General features: G+C 36.3%; 1 protein-coding gene across 1 annotated transcript in view; it reads left to right on the top strand.

Annotated features, from left to right (window-relative positions):
* THSD7A (thrombospondin type 1 domain containing 7A) overlaps window positions 1–15,948 on the top strand; it is a 488,459-nt gene extending 472,511 nt beyond the window's left edge. Inside the window, exons 24-28 of the mRNA XM_070787540.1 lie at window positions 3,524–3,619; window positions 6,704–6,786; window positions 7,139–7,349; window positions 9,782–9,869; window positions 10,560–15,948. Coding sequence (XP_070643641.1) covers window positions 3,524–3,619; window positions 6,704–6,786; window positions 7,139–7,349; window positions 9,782–9,869; window positions 10,560–10,644 — 563 coding nt within the window. The 3' untranslated portion in view covers window positions 10,645–15,948. The remainder of the gene's footprint in view (window positions 1–3,523; window positions 3,620–6,703; window positions 6,787–7,138; window positions 7,350–9,781; window positions 9,870–10,559) is intronic.
* Window positions 15,949–16,235: the final 287 nt, after the last annotated feature.

The raw sequence follows: 16,235 nt of genomic DNA, 5'->3' as shown, positions 1-16,235 counted from the left end.
TGTGAATCTAAAAATATCCTCAATTTATTTAAATCAAAAGAAAAATTACAAAGAAATAGCAAAATGAGACATTTTACTATAGTCTCAGAAATTGATAAAGTATTGGTAAGGACTGGTCTGAATTTTATAAACAGAATATATAAAAATATATGTTTCTATGTCATGTGTATATGTATATACACACAGAGCCATGCACCCAATATAAGCAATACATTTACAAAAACCTCAGAGCATTATTGTCATGTAGCAGAGAATGTCTTGCTCAACAAAACACCTTCTCATTCTTGCTTATGTTCTGAAATAATTAAGGAGCATGACATATATTAGCAAAGAAGGGCCAAAATAACATCTGTATTACTGAAAAGTTGAGGAAAGCTTAGAATGTTAGAGAACAGTGCTTACAGAAAAAGCCACCTGACTAGATGACTTAACCCAGGAATTATTGAATTATCCACCTTTGATTACATTTTCTCAAATTTACCATCCATATTCTGGGGACAGGGTAAGTAAAGAAGGAGAGATAGGACAGCAGTTACAATAAGTGAGTTAATGCCCAAGAAAAGAAAGAGGATTGTTTACCCCATCATGACAGTTAGGAATCAGCAACAACAATTGCAAAGAACTTCTCTCATGCACCCACAGAACTAAAAGCTGAAAGCTGCATTTGAGGAGCATTACACATCACATGTATGCAGGGTGCAGCAGCAAAGTATTTAGAAGGGGATTTAAAGCATTACGTGTTTATACAGGAGAGAAAAAAGTGTAATATAAACTCGACTTTCAACTCAATTTAAATAAAAAAAAAAAGAAAAGTAAAGGGAGATAACATACAAGTAATACAGATAAATACAAATTCATTGAGATAGAAAATAACTAAGATAATCAATAAAACCAATAGCTTGTTTTTTGATCAAAGTAGACCACCTCATGGAAAACTCAATGAAACAAAAAAGAGGACACAGTTATAATACTGATAGTGTTTAAAAACTATAATTTCTGTGAATATATTTTGCTAATAAATGTAAAAACTTGACAGCTATTTAGAATGTTATTTATCAAGAGTAATAGAGAAGCAAACCATAGATTCTGTAACTATTAAAACCCAAGTCTGTCAGATAGGCTCACACATGCACACACACTAAAACCTAGATGGCCTTAATTATGAGTCTTACTAAAATTTAAACAGACAACTCCCATTTATGTGAAATCTTAAGAAATAAAGTTGGGTAGAAAAAAAATGAGAAAAATCTCCCCAGTACAACACCAAGATCACAAACAAAAATGGTAAACAATAAAAATACTTTTAAATCAAAATTTAAATCTTCTACATATTGAAATGGGAGGAGGGCATGGCAACCCACTCCAGGAGCCTTGCCTGGAGAATCCCATGGACAGAGGTGCCTGGCGGGCTGCAGTCCACGGGGTCACAGAAAATGCGATGCGACTGAGCATGCGCACACAGTAAAGCAGCTCATAAACCAGACAAGCCACAGACACAGAAGAGATATCTGAAGTCAGTTTGAAGGAATTCATGTCTAGAACAACTATCCTAAAGCTTTTCAGCATTCGAAGACAATTTCACAGTTGTAAAATTGTGGAGGACCCCAAATGGCTTTTCTTTGATGTATACATATCAAACATTTGCACACTGAAAAATGACAACTGTTAAGTTTTTAAATATTTGGTAACTTATTTAAAACAATCACAAATCAATTGTATGTTATCATAACATATTTCCCAAAAAATAACTATTTTCCAAAGCAAAAAGAAAATAACTTTTATGACAGGCATGGTCTTCTTTTACACTTTTCCACGTCTCTGTAACATCTGGCTTAACTCAAGATAGCTGGATTCTCTTATCTGCCTCTGCATTCAGTTTATGGCCATCTTAGTTTAGTTTCTATATGTGAGGGAAGTCCAGGCTTACTTACCCAGCTGTGCAGTTAGAGGGGAAAATCCTCACACACATACTCTGCTGCTGCTGCTGCTGCTGCTGCTGCTAAGTCGCTTCAGTCGTGTCCACCTCTGTGTGACCCCATAGACAGCAGCCCACCAGGCTCCCCTGTCCCTGGGATACTCCAAGCAAAAACACTGGCGTGGGTTGCCATTTCCTTCTCCAATGCATGAAAGTGAAAGTGAAGTCGCTCAGTCGTGTCCAACTCTTAGCGACCCCATGGTCTTCAGCCTACCAGGCTCCCCCGTCCATAGGATTTTCCAGGCAAGAGTACTGGAGTGGGGTGCCATTGCCTTCTCTGACACATACTCTGAGGGAATGCCAAAGGCATCCCTGGTCCCCGGACCATCATCTGAGAACTGTTATTCTAGAATAAAAAATTCCCACAACTCAGAAAAGGCATAGATTTCAGTAAGGGTTGGGGAGAACCAAAAGATATACATAAGCAGTTCACAAGAGGAAATCTAAATGCTGCAAAACGTTTTTCTTACTGTTTGATAATAGCTGCAAGGTAAAATGACAAGATAGCTTTCCATACCCTCAACACTGACAAGAAATTTAAATCTGGAACTTACAAATGTTTTTGAGGGTTTAGAGTAATAGTAACTCTTATTCACTACTGGCGGGTATGTAAACTGTCACCATTTAAAGAAAAACAATGAGCTGTGTTTAGTAAAGTTTCAGCTATCCCTACAGTAAAGCCCAGAAATTTCCCTTCTAAATATTTACCTTAAAGAAACACTAGGAGGCTTGCACAAGGCTGGCCACTGAGGCACTGATATAATAGTATAAATTGAACACGACGTAAAAGCCCATCCATAGAGGAAATAAATTGTAGTTAGTATCATGGAATTCTATGCAGCAGTTAAAATTAATTGACTGTGTCTGTATTAAAAAATCACATAGAAATAGTTCGTCTATAACATTGGCTATTAAGTTTCAAAAAGATATATGTATCATGTGTCAATATAATGCTTTTTAACTTTTAAAACTGCCTACAAATAATACTGTAAGTCATTTATGGATTACATATATTTATATTATAGTCATATTCAAAGAATAAAAAGCCTGTCACAGAAATGCTTGTATCTACTTCAAAATAGTGCATATTGCAGGACAGACACAGAGGGAGATCAGGAAGGACTATAACAGGCCATCAAGTTTGTTAGTATTTTTTACTCATCAACAAACAAAACTAAAGCAAGTATGACTGAACGGTAATATTTGTTAAAATTGAATGATAAGTAGTTGAATATATTTTTTCAGTTATTTGTCCTTATTTGTATGTCTGATATAATGCTTTAAATAAAACATAAATTTAAATTGAAAATCTGGGTTCACATCAAACAGTATGGTAGCCGACTTGTAAATTAGTTGGCATTTAGGCACGCATCTGGAATTTTGTAACATCTATATGGCAACTTCAGGATGGTAACTTCACATTTGAATCATTCAGGATGGACTTCTTATTTGTTTCTAATTGTTTATAAATATTTCACTAATACCTGTCTCCATGATGTCCCCCTGGCCTGCAGAATGCCTCTGTTAATGTGTATTGTGTCCCTGCAGATGGACAGTGTTACGAGTATAAATGGATGGCCAGTGCTTGGAAGGGCTCTTCCCGAACAGTCTGGTGTCAAAGATCAGATGGTGTAAATGTAACAGGTAAACCTTCCATTCCTCTTTGTTCTTTGAAAGTCTTCCTATAACACACATGTAATCGGTTCAAGAAAATAAGAAAACAGAGATATTCTTTCAGTATTCCACATGTGGTTGAGTTCACAACACCTGAGCTGTGTACCTGATGACCAGTGATAAATTATTTTACTTTTAAATGTTTCAATTAAATTCCCCCTCACCAAGCCATTTTAGATATTACTGTCTAATTCTAGTAAATTACTATTATAAGTTAATCTCGATTGTTTTCTTAAAAGTTTTATATATTAGTAACTTACTACACGCTAAAAAGTCAGTGTTTTGTTGACTATATCTGTTTCTGTGCCTTAGAGGCAATATATGCAGTCCAAAAATATTGCCAAGATAATATGATTATACAAATCCAAACATTTTGCTTAAAATCAGAAATCTATAAGCTCTAGTTTTTTTTAATTAACTAAGATACAAGACCTATTGGTAAAACTCAAGCTCAGAGCATCTGAGTAGTCACAGTACCTACTCTGTCCCCACTCAAACCTTATTATACATTGAAAGGAGACATCCAAATGAAGAGCTTTTTTTTTTAATTCCCTTTGACCCAAACAGACCCCATAGAATTAATCTGCTGCTGCTAAGTCACTTCAGTCGTGTCCGACTCTGTGTGACCCCATAGCAGCCCACCAGGCTCCGCTGTCCCTGGGATTCTCCAGGCAAGAACACTGGAGTGGGTTGCCATTTCCTTCTCCAAGACAGTTACTAAAAGTTTCCTTATCTGAGTCCAGTAAATGCAAGGGATCCCAAAGACTCTTGAAGAGGGAAGAAAATTGGCTCCCGAGATAGAGTGAGCCACCCTGCAAAAATTTCCTATCAAGGAACTAAGGTCAGAAGAAGAACCTCAGCATCAAACCTATGGACCCAGAGATGGGTCCCCAGTGTCTCAAACACTGACCTGCTGCCATTGTTTTGACCCTCTGGCAGAGAAAAAGGTAGTGTGCATTTTGGTGCCTCTGAGTAATATCCATTTGTAAATTTAATTGTAACATCTACAGTAAGATGACAGGATCAGGGATCAATATGCTTTTTGGAAAGCATAAATTTTTATATTGAATTTTAAGTTACTTGGATTTACTGAAACCTAATTATGCATTTCCAGCCTATGAAAGCTAGAGCAGGATGTCAAATTGTGTTCTTGTGAAGATAAGATTTTATACATGAGCAATCTGGGTTAAGAAACACTTGATAATAGCAACTCTCAATGGACACATCTATAATAAAGACAAGATACCTACCAGGAAACCCTTTACTCTCTGACAGTGTCATTTTCTGGGAAAAAAAAATCCAAGCAAGGCACTCTCAGAGGCAACAGGGGGAGACAGAGCTTTGGGGAGAGGAGCACAGGCTTTCTGAACCTGAAGACATGAGAGAGGTGGTCCTTCCCAGGTGGCAGTACTGGTAAAGAACCTGCCTGCCAATGCAAGAGATGTAAGGGATGCAGGTTCAATCCCTGGGTCAGGAAGATTGCTTGGAGGAAGGCATGGCAACCCACTCCAGTATTCTTGCCTGGAGAATCCCCATGGACAGAGGAGTCTGGCTGGCTACAGTCCACAGGGTCACAGAGAGTCAGACACAACTGAAGTGAATTAGCATGCATGGACACCACTCAACTCAGGTGTTGAAAATGAATGTCTACCTTCTTTAAACTAATCAGGAGTTTTATAGCTTTCCCAGTGAATCCTGTTAGTTTTCAGTGTTTTCTTTTTTTTTTCCCCCCAAATATGGATGCAAATAATTGTTGTCTGACTTTTATTCTACACATTACAAGTTCTTTTCACACTGAAATTGGAGCTATTCCCCAATATAAGGTAAGTCAAATTTTAAAAGACTTACCTGTAGAAATCATATTTTCAATTTCTTTTCCATAGAGTATCCCATGTATTTATCCCCATCTAAAGCTGTTTTATAGCAAAAAAAAAAAAAATTGTGTAAATGATTTGTGATAAAACACTATATGCATTCTTCTCCCATCTTTTAGTAGAGGTGAGACTGTTTATGGGAAATAGTCAAGCATGTAAAGTATATTACCTACCTTGATCGATTGTTCTAATTTTATGAATAGTTGTCCTTACAGGAAACTCACAATGGTTTCCTTTGTCTTCATGTGTTTAATGCTGATAACTTCAGTACAGCCATGTCACTCCAGCTGCCTTGCAATGACTAACTGCTTTTACATAACAATTTTTCTGTGAATATTTTGTTTATAATGTTAAGTGATAAGGCAAAGAATTAACACCTTTAATTAGATTCCAGAGGATCATCAGTTCCATAAATAAAGGAAAATTTTTGTTTTGCTAAAATTCTGTGAAATTGATCAAGTGTGGTTTGAAGCTATGAGTTCTTTACATGCTACCAGTTCTGTTTCTTAATGACATCTAGTCTCATCTTGAAAACTTCATTGTAACAACTGTGGCGTACCTGGTATTAACCTCGAGAAGGAGGAGGAAATAAGAGGAGTCACTGGAGAACTGCAGTGTCAAGTTAAAACAATAGTGCAGACATACCACTTAGAAGCTGCATTTGTTTTCTTATATACCAAAAAAAAAAAAAAAATCCTGAATTAGTGACATTCTCCAAAAGAAATACGTATTATAAAAAAATCCATTCACAAGGTTGTCACATAAATCAAAAAGGTACCTTAAGTTGAAGACTGTTCATTTGAAAAACAAGGAAAGAATTTTAACTTTAAAAGAGAATTAAATCTGCTTTTTAATGTTGGACTTGGTCTCAGAAACTATGACATTAGCTTGCAGACAATTAGTGTTTTCAAAGTATCGGCTATAAAATCATCTAATCAATAGGTACTTACTGAGCACCTGCTGGGGTGGCAAGTACTGTGTCCTCTGAATGAGAAGGATCTCAAGTTCCTAAATAAAAGTGGTCAAGGTTAACCAGGTATTCCAGTCAGCTGCCCTCAGAAGTCTGTGGGACTCCCAAGGCAGTTTAGGATTCAAAGACCCCTCTACAGCAATGGTTATTTTTTTTTTTTTATCACTGCAAGAGATGCTATTTGTCAAAATATGATTTTCTGTTCTGCAGGGGGCTGCTTAGTGGTGCGCCAGCCTGATGCTGACAGGTCTTGTAACCCACCGTGTAGTCAACCCCACTCATACTGTAGCGAGGTATGTGTGAATTCATTAGAGTAGACAAGCCAGCTTCATCGTTTGTCATCACACTGCTTCTGGTACAATCCATCCCCCCCACCTCCCGAAAAATGTCTTGAGGCATAAAATTTCTATTTTGGGACTACTTCTTTTTACCAGTATAAATAATTCTGAATGCACTTCCTTCTACCATTAGAATAAATTTGTATAAGGTACCAAAAAAGTGTGTTATTTTTGACATAGTGGTGACAGAAATTACGTGGAGTAAATTCCCAGAACAGTACTTCTTTAAAGCCTGCCATTCAGGTCAGGTGTGGTATACTTACAAAGATCACCTTGCATGTACAGTGTAAGTCTTGTTCTCCTGCAGACAAGGACATGCAGTTGTGAAGAAGGGTACACTGAAGTCATGTCTTCCAATGGTACACTTGAGCAGTGCACACTTATCCCCGTGATGCTGATACCCACTGTGGAGGACAAAAGAGGAGACGTGAAAACCAGTCGGGCAGTGCATCCAACCCAGCCCTCCAGTAACCCAGTGGGACGGGGAAGGACCTGGTTTCTGCAGCCGTTTGGGCCAGGTGAAGTTACCAGACAGTGCTGATGCGGCATTCCTTGGCTGTATATTTAACCAATAATGAGCAAGCATTTTCTTAAGAGAGAATTATTTCATCTGTAGTCATTTCTTTTGATACTGTCTTATATTCGTATAATTTTTACAATTATTATGAAAAAGACAATCATACTCAAAATTCAGAGATATGAATCTGCTCTCTTCTGAGAAAAATTCTAGGATTGATAAATTTCAGTCATAAATTTAGAATTATTTTCACATTGATTAAAGCAATCTAACAGTGAAAATATTAGGGGGAAAGTGTGTTGTCATGCAGAACTAGAACAAATCAAAACTATGAAAAGACATTCAAGAATTTTCCATCTGACCACAGAGTGCTAAATATTTGAACCCTATATGGGAAGGTCAGTAATGCAGGGGATGCTTGGCAGCCAGACCAATTTCTGTCAGTGCTTGGAGCTGGCACTCTCAAATACTCAGAATCTGTACTAGGACCAGATACATGGGGACAGGCGTGGAGCCGTCCTGTCTCGATGGGACAGTCTAAACTTGGAGACTGACCAGACCCATATCATTAAACAGACAGCTCATAATGTATCCAGTAATGGACGTGAAGCCTGGAGGCTGATCACATTCTAGCCTTACTCTGCGCATTCGGTCTCCTCAGTTGATTCAGCCATAAACTCACCCCTGGGACTAAGCTGGTGCTTGAAAATGTGCTGCGAGAGCTATATGTAACAGCTCATGCCACTTCTCCTCACACCCTAGAGGGATTACCACTTCATGACCAAAGGAAATTGCCAGGCAAAGCAAAGCATAAACTTCTTCCTAACGCCAGTAGAAACTTGAGAAAGGAAGGAAAGAATTTGCATAGCTAGCACAGCTGTATTTTTAATGCATGGAGTCAAAACACTCTACCTTACTGGTGAATCACTACTGGGATTTTTTAAAAGTATTTTCACCGCTTGGGTGATTAATATATAACCACATCATCCCTGACTTTATTAGATTTTGATCTGAAGATAAAATTTATTTTGTAAAGCTGACCTGTCTGTGTAAGCATGGGGAGCTCTTCTTCTCAGTATCCAAGATGGCGGACCAACAAATGGCCATTTGCAGTCTTGACCTTGACCAAGAATCCAAGCAGATCTCATATCAAAACTGCTTTTTAAATATAACATATTATTATTGTCATTTTTCACTTTATAGTTTTCTTAAAATGAACATTTTAATATATTAAAAAGGTATACATTATAAAAACATACAATTAGAGCATGCTCTTGTTTTCTGAAAAACCCAAAAATATTTGTTGAACTTCTCTCAGAACGGATAAACCCAACAGTAGAACAGTTCTTTTGATTTTGAACTCACTCAGTTTTTAAAAATATTTAGAATTGAAAAAAGGAATATCTAGAATATTAACTTGATTTATTTCCAGCATATGAATGAACTCCTAAGTTGATCCAGCTCTAGGCAAAAATAATCATCATCATAGTACTGATTTTGACATCTTTCAAATGTTGGATAAGCCAGTCTCTGTGGGGTCAGTTTGCCCAATCTATAATTTCAATATTAAAATTAATGTTTAAAAAAATAAATATAAATAAAATTAATGTTTAGCTGGTTGGGTATAACAGAAAATAAATGGTGTGAGGAACAAGTTAGACAAAATCATTAATACTATCATCCATTTGAAGTTTCTTCAGAATATAAAACAGAAGTTCAAAGAGAATGAGACCAGAAAACCAAATTTTAAATGTTCCTGTCATAAAACTAGAAAAAAAGTTCCTGTCTTATCTGATTCCATAAATGGAAAAGACAGAAAAAAAGTTCTTTTGAGATTCTTTCATGTGTTAATCAAACTTGGTTATTTTTACAAATGATATTGTCAAATTAATTTTAAAGCACACTCTAAAGTATAAACTAGATAAAGGATTATTAATTCCAAAAATGTTAAATATATTTACTTTCATCTGAAAAAAATATTTAAATGACAAAATTTACGTTGAGATACCTGTCAGCATCAAAAAAGTAGGAATTTTCTTGAAATTGCATTGTTTTCTTCTTTTCTCACAATTGCCATTCTGAAGATAGAATGAAAATCAGAAGAAAACATTTATATAGCATAACACATGAGTTTAAAGTAAAATCCATATAGGAAGTAGCAGAAATTTAGACATATTAACTTGAAATCTGAACTTGAATTGCAACATTATTTATCATTTTTCAATTCAGTTTTCATTGAGAATTTATCTTTAATGAAAGAGCATCTAACACATAATATCAGCTTTGCATTAATCATTAACTCTGCCTAAGCAATAATTCATTTTGAGTTTTCAAAGAACTTGGTCATATGTGACTGGTCATTGGTCATAGTTAAAGACTGTAATATATACAGCAGACTAATGTAAGTTAATGACCAATGTCTGTTCTTCTCAGATGGGAGACTGAAGACCTGGGTTTATGGTGTAGCAGCTGGGGCATTCGTGTTACTCATCTTCATTGTCTCCATGATCTATCTAGCTTGGTGAGTGTTTAAATATTTAAAAATCTAAGGAGATCTATTTCAGAGGAAATACTTTCAATTGGCCATAACCAGGAACAGCGATCTAATGTCCCACATAAGCATTCCACATTTATTTAGGGTTCATCTGAGTTTCTGAATAAGCATAGATGGATAATCTAACAGCAACTGAATCCGAACCATTTAATTTCTGAATATGAGCCAGAACTGCCCCAAGTCATCTTCTCAAGTTGTTCCCCCTGGTTATGCAAGCACCATATATTACTTTGTATACTTATGGTGAACTGTACTTTTTTTATTAAGTTACTACTGAGGAAGAGATTATGATAATACCTAATTCAACTGTCTTTTAAAACATATTATAAGTTGTGTTATTTATAAAAGTTTGTGGACAAATATAAATGACTATACTATAACATTATTCCATTATTAGTACCAGAGAAATTATATCTAGAAAATTTATCTTTTACAGAATAATAATATACTTGAAGGGTTCTGGTTTATGTTTATTCAGAGGAATAAAACTGAGGAATTCAAAAACCAGAAAATCAAATTTTGGGGTTGAATTTAGAAAGTGTAGGCAATTAAGCAATTTTTAGGTTTATCACTGTTTCAGTTTTTTTCATTTAAAGCAATAAAAATTACAATTGAAGATTTTCTTTCTCACAGTTTTATTGATTTTTTTTTTAACAGCAAGAAGCCAAAGAAACCCCAAAGAAGGCAAAACAACCGGCTGAAACCTTTGACCTTAGCCTATGATGGAGATGCTGACATGTAAGTCGTAACTTACTCTGCAGCTTCCAATTTCAGCTTTCTGCCTTTGCTGTGGATATCCAGAGGCCACAAAGCTATTCAAACTGTGTGGATTAAACTACAGTGTTACTTCTTAAAAGATCATCATTAAGGAAGGAGTGAAAATCACAGTGCCATTGGATATACCAAGTCAGGACTACTTACATCGAAACCATCAGCCCTGAGAATTCTAGGAGATTTAGTTGATACATGATGCATTCTGAGTCTTATGTGATCTTTTCTGAAATCTACCAACTGATAATTCACTTTCATCTCTAAAAACACGATGGTGGGACTGACCAGTTTAGGATGCCTGATGCAAGCCTCTGTCTGCAGTGTTAACCCCTAGTAACATTTTCGCATGAAGAGTTTAATACCAAAATCTCTACACTACTATATTCAAACATAACAACATGCCTACTCAATTGAATGATACACATTATTATGTCAGATTATATACTTGTTAATAAGCAATTTTAATGGTGGCTAAAACTAAGCTCTAAACTGAGCAGAAAACCCATTGAGTAAATTCAGCATCTTGGTGGTTGATAATAGTTTCATTGAGTTGCATTTCAGAGGCAAAGACCCTTTTGTAAGACTTCTTGCCTCTCTCCAAAGTGCGAATGCTGGACATGTACTAGTACCTTAGAAGAGTCCTCAAGTTCAGTATTTTACAATGGTTGTTGTCTGGAAAACTAATTTGCCTGTGTTAATACAGTACATTTCTACTTTCCCTAATTTTCAAACTGGTTGCCTGGATCTTTTTTTGCTATATGGAAGGCACATTTTTGCACTATATTAGTGCAGCATGATAGGCGCTTAACCAGTATTGCCATAGCAACTGCCTCTTTTCATATGGGATGAAGACATCTGTGCTCAAAGTGTCGTGGAGACATTTACAAGTTCTTGTGTCCTGAAGAGAGTAAAAGTTCAGCTGGGACGGCGACAGGATGGAGTTAGCTGTTACATCTGCTGTATACATACTTCCTCATCGCTGCAGCCACTGTGATATCAACAGCATGGCGATAACTTCAGTGTTCAAGTCCCGAACTCACTAACCCTCCAAAAGACGGTCCCCTCTAGTCAGCTTCTAATTGTACTTTGAAGGCTGTTTATGACTAGATTTTTATATTTGTTATCTTTGTTAAAAAAAGAAAAGAAAAGAAAAAAAGGAGCTGGTTGTCTTTTTAATTTTGAGCAGATGGAAAAAATAATTTATTGGTGATTTTTTGTAATTAAAAGAAATCAAAATGGTCTGATTTGTTTTTTCCTCCCAGATTTGTTTTCCTACTTTCAGATGGAATGTATTTCAAAATCCATAGTTTAGTCTTTCTCAGTGGTAAAATTTGAAGCAAGTCTTTTTAATGTATGATATCAAAAACTAGAATTTTCAAAAGAGAAAAATAAATATTTTGTCCAGGACCTCATTAAATATCTAGACCAAGGGTGGCACATTCTTTTTTTTTTTTTTTTTTGGTAAAAGGTCAGATGGTAAATATTCCAGCCAGGTCTATGTTGCAGCCTGTCCATTCTGCCGTTGTGAGAACACAGCCATAGACAATACACAATACTGTCCATAGAGAATGGGCGTGGCTATTTTTCAATAAAACTTCCTATAAAGTCAGCAGGCCATGTTTGCAAGTTATGATTTGCTGGTCTAGAGGTTTTTTCCCAGTGCTAATTGTCCATCATGTCATCTTGAGTTTTCACTCATTTCCCCTCTGACTGTGATCAGGGTTTAATTTCAAAACCAAAAAACAGTCATTAAACATCTTAATGTATTGCAAGTAGTTATATTTTTCACAGATGTAGCCCTGGGAATGGCACAGTAAAATGATACCTAACTTGGCTGGTTTCTTTCATATGAAAAGAAAATCCAAAAGGTGCCATTAAAAAGCAATATCATTTTTCAGGCAACAGTTTTGCAACAACCTTTGGGAGAGGACAGGACATCAGATGTTCAGGTCTTTAAAAAAAAAAAAGTATCACAAGCCATTTTATCTTAAACATAGCTGTGTTGCTGTACAAGTGGTTAGGACTCGAAGGTATTTCACCTTCGTACTAGAGTTTGAATTCACCCTACTCCTCATTCTAGAGTATCTGCAAAGATTACAAAAGATAGATTAGAATGTCATTGTCCCTCAAATAAGCAAATTTCTACATATTTAAATCAGCATTAAATGTGGTATGTACTAATAACCTTGATCAGTATTTCCTGTGTTAAGCAATGTGTAAATCATTTCTGAGCAAACAGGTTATCAGGAAAATGAGAATTTTGCCTTAGACCAAGGCTTTCAATAAGGAAAGGCATAAAAACAATTCCATCTCATCTGTCTCACTAAAAGAGGAAGACAAAAATAATATTGTCACCCTAAAACTGTGATTGTCAATAAATGTACTCAGGGGTCTCCCAAATAATCCTCAAGTTGATTTATTTGAGTAAAATGAGCTCCCATTTGTCCAAAATGGTTGAGAAAGAATCTATTACCATTACGTGAAGAATCTTGCTAAGTCTTATACCCTTGAAATTGTTGAGTGGAATAAACTGTTACTACTAATGATATAATACTATACAATGGCATTCATTCAGAAAGCAGATAAGTGTCCTCCTACCTATACTGTTAAAATTAAATGAATTCATAGGTCAAAATTATGTTATGAAAAGCCAAGGTGACCTTACTCATAAATTGATTACCTTTTGCAACATTACATGTATGAGTAATCTAGATTCAGTGTGACCTAATACTAGGGAGCATACTGGAAGTTGGCCTTTTGTTAGGAAAGATACAGGGAGGCTATTTTGGACAAATGAAGGTTACTATATTCATGTTTATAACATGAAAATAGCCTTATTTTTGTTCTTGGCATAAGTCAATAATGAGTTAAATACTTTACTGGGATTTCATCAAAACAGTATTCCTCCTGTTCATTCTAAGAATTCAGGAGGGGAATATAGTAGTAACTTGTCTATTGACACTTTTGCCTTACCAAAATGGTCTGTGAGCCCACAAAGATTAAGAATCACTGTTCTGTAAGTACGAAGGTCTGCTTGGTTGGGGGGAGAAAAAGAAATGAAAAATATTGACACAGGATTATTTTGTTGGACTGTTTCTATTTAAATGACATAGAAGTGACATAACTGATCTCGAAAGGGGGTGATTTGCTCATTCATCAATATCTAAGCTAGGAAACTGACTATAATCCTTATTTCAAAGCCTTTTCGAGGACACTACAGTGTAGCTTAAAGCTAATTTGTAAAGGGGTTCATAAAAGCATGTTCTTAATTATAGCAAAGCACAAAGTACCTGTAATAAGACTAATATGTATTGAATTATCACACGTAAGACACTCTGCTAGATATTGTAAAATATTAGTAACGGCTTTTGTTTACATGCATATCTAAGACATTCAAAAGAAGGGGAAAAGCTTAATGAGTGAAAATGACGCACACATCACCCTTCACTCTGTTTGGCGTTCAAACTTGGTGAACATTTTTCCTCATGTAATGTCTGTGTGTCAGGCTGTGCTGGCAGGCTTGGGCTATATGTCTGCTCCACCCTCAGGCAGGTGGCAGTGGTCCCAGCAGCTTAATCCGAACCCTCTTAAGTTCCTAGACATTTCAAGACAAAGTCAGTTATTTAAAACTTCTCACAGGAAGCAAGGAACGCCTCTCAATTTTTCCTAACCTCCAACTCGCTGTATAGCCTTGCTCCTTTACAATGATCAATGCCTGGTCTCTTGTCCAGCCTGCTCCCTTAGCAACAACTAGTCTTGTCTGCTTCCCCTAGAACCATCTAAACATGCCTACCTTTTTAATAAGAAAAGAGGTGACTACCTATATCTCTTTTCTGTTGGAGTCAAAGTGTCACTTAGAGTGTGAACAGTTTGGTTTAAACAGAATTGTACCAGTCAAAGACATGGATAAAGAAAGGAAAGCTGTGGAGGACGTCCCCCACCCGCCACCCCACAAAAAGACCTTTTCTGTAAAAATGTCAATTCTTACCTTAGATTTAGTCCTACCCAATACTCCCCCCTCCACCAACCTTCCCCTTGCGTCTCTGTACACGTCCTACCCCGTGAGACAGCAAGGGAGGCCTGCAACTCTCAAAACTGACAAAAAAAGAGCCTGTCCTTCGGCTGAATCAAGGTTTGAATAGCCTTGCAAGAATCAGGCTTCCCAAATGGCCCAGGGTCTCACTATCTGTAAATATATTATCAAATTAAAATGTGTTTCTTGTTCTGTTTCCCCTCTAAGCTTGAGGGTGTTGAAAGAAGAGCAGTCTGTGAACACATCTGTGAGGAATCAGGTCAGACAACCATCTTCCCTGGGTCTGGTTGCGATGTGAGAACTGAAATTGCTGCTTGTCCCCTCTGGTGCTGCCCTCTGGTGGCCGCAGCTAACAGAGCAGGATTTCAGGGTCTGAAACAGGAGTGTGGGCCGCGCAGAGGGGACTGTAAAAGGATACGCGGTGTGATACGATAACGATAATTCTGTATCTAGCAGGGACACTGAAAAATGGGTATGTCTACATTGTTAAATGAGCAAAACAAATGCTAAATGGATAGCGTTAATTTTGTAGCTTTATGTTTTTGTGCTTCTACCAAGCCTGATCTTAAAATGGGCAATTTTATGAAGACACTTAGTTGTGAGCGTCACGTTTCCAGCGATCAAAAATCTCTAGTCTATTTAGACTGTCCTTGGGTGTCAGTCTTCCCGTGTTTTGTAGATTTTTTTTTTTTAAGCAATAGTTTCTAGATTACCTGCTTTGAATGCTCACTGAGCTTCTCTCAACTATTTTTCAGGAGTCTATTTAAGTTTTTTTTTTTTAAATAAACATTAAGATTTCCTTTCTGGTACTTTTTTCTTGCCTATTTTTAGCACAGAGATTTTTGAAGCGATCAGTATCTGTCATTGTAAAATATAACTTTATTAAATTTGCAATGTCTTTCTATAAATTATAACCCCCTAAATGTGTTTTCTTTTTGGTTAATTTAATTACCTGAGTATTTATTTTGTTTAAATAAGAAGGCAGCTGTCTAAGAAGTTTTTGTTAATATTACTTTGTAAATTGTGTAATGTAATTTATTTTAAATTATGTACATTTCTTTTTTAATGCACAAGAGGTCTATGTACAATTTACTACAGATTTGCAAATACTGTCACTAAGCTTTACTCAGTTAATACAGATGGCATGTGAGGATGTAATATGCTTTTTTACATTTTCATATGGGTTATTTGTAAATTAACTGTTGCTGATAAACATAAAACACGGAGATCATTTTCATTCTACTACTTGTGTGTATCTGTGTTTTAATTTGCATCCTTTGCTGCTGAAGTGTGGGTTAACACTTATTTTCAATGAAAAAAACATCTTTTTACTACCGTATTGCCCTCTCTTGGGTCTTTTTGTTTACAATCCCAATTTAGAAAGTTTGAGAGATGCAAACCTTTAAGTGTCTGCAGAAGCCACAGTTTAATCATCCTGGACAAAGGACCCCTTGGTTTCCAGTACGTTACAAGGTAGGAAGCAGCAGAGGACGCTGAGACACGCTGGAACACTGCGGTACAGAGCTTCT

Source organism: Bos indicus, chromosome 4, assembly GCF_029378745.1.
Source record: "Bos indicus isolate NIAB-ARS_2022 breed Sahiwal x Tharparkar chromosome 4, NIAB-ARS_B.indTharparkar_mat_pri_1.0, whole genome shotgun sequence".
Classification (NCBI taxonomy): domain Eukaryota; kingdom Metazoa; phylum Chordata; class Mammalia; order Artiodactyla; family Bovidae; genus Bos; species Bos indicus.
This window is presented reverse-complemented; position numbering and strand designations above follow the sequence as displayed.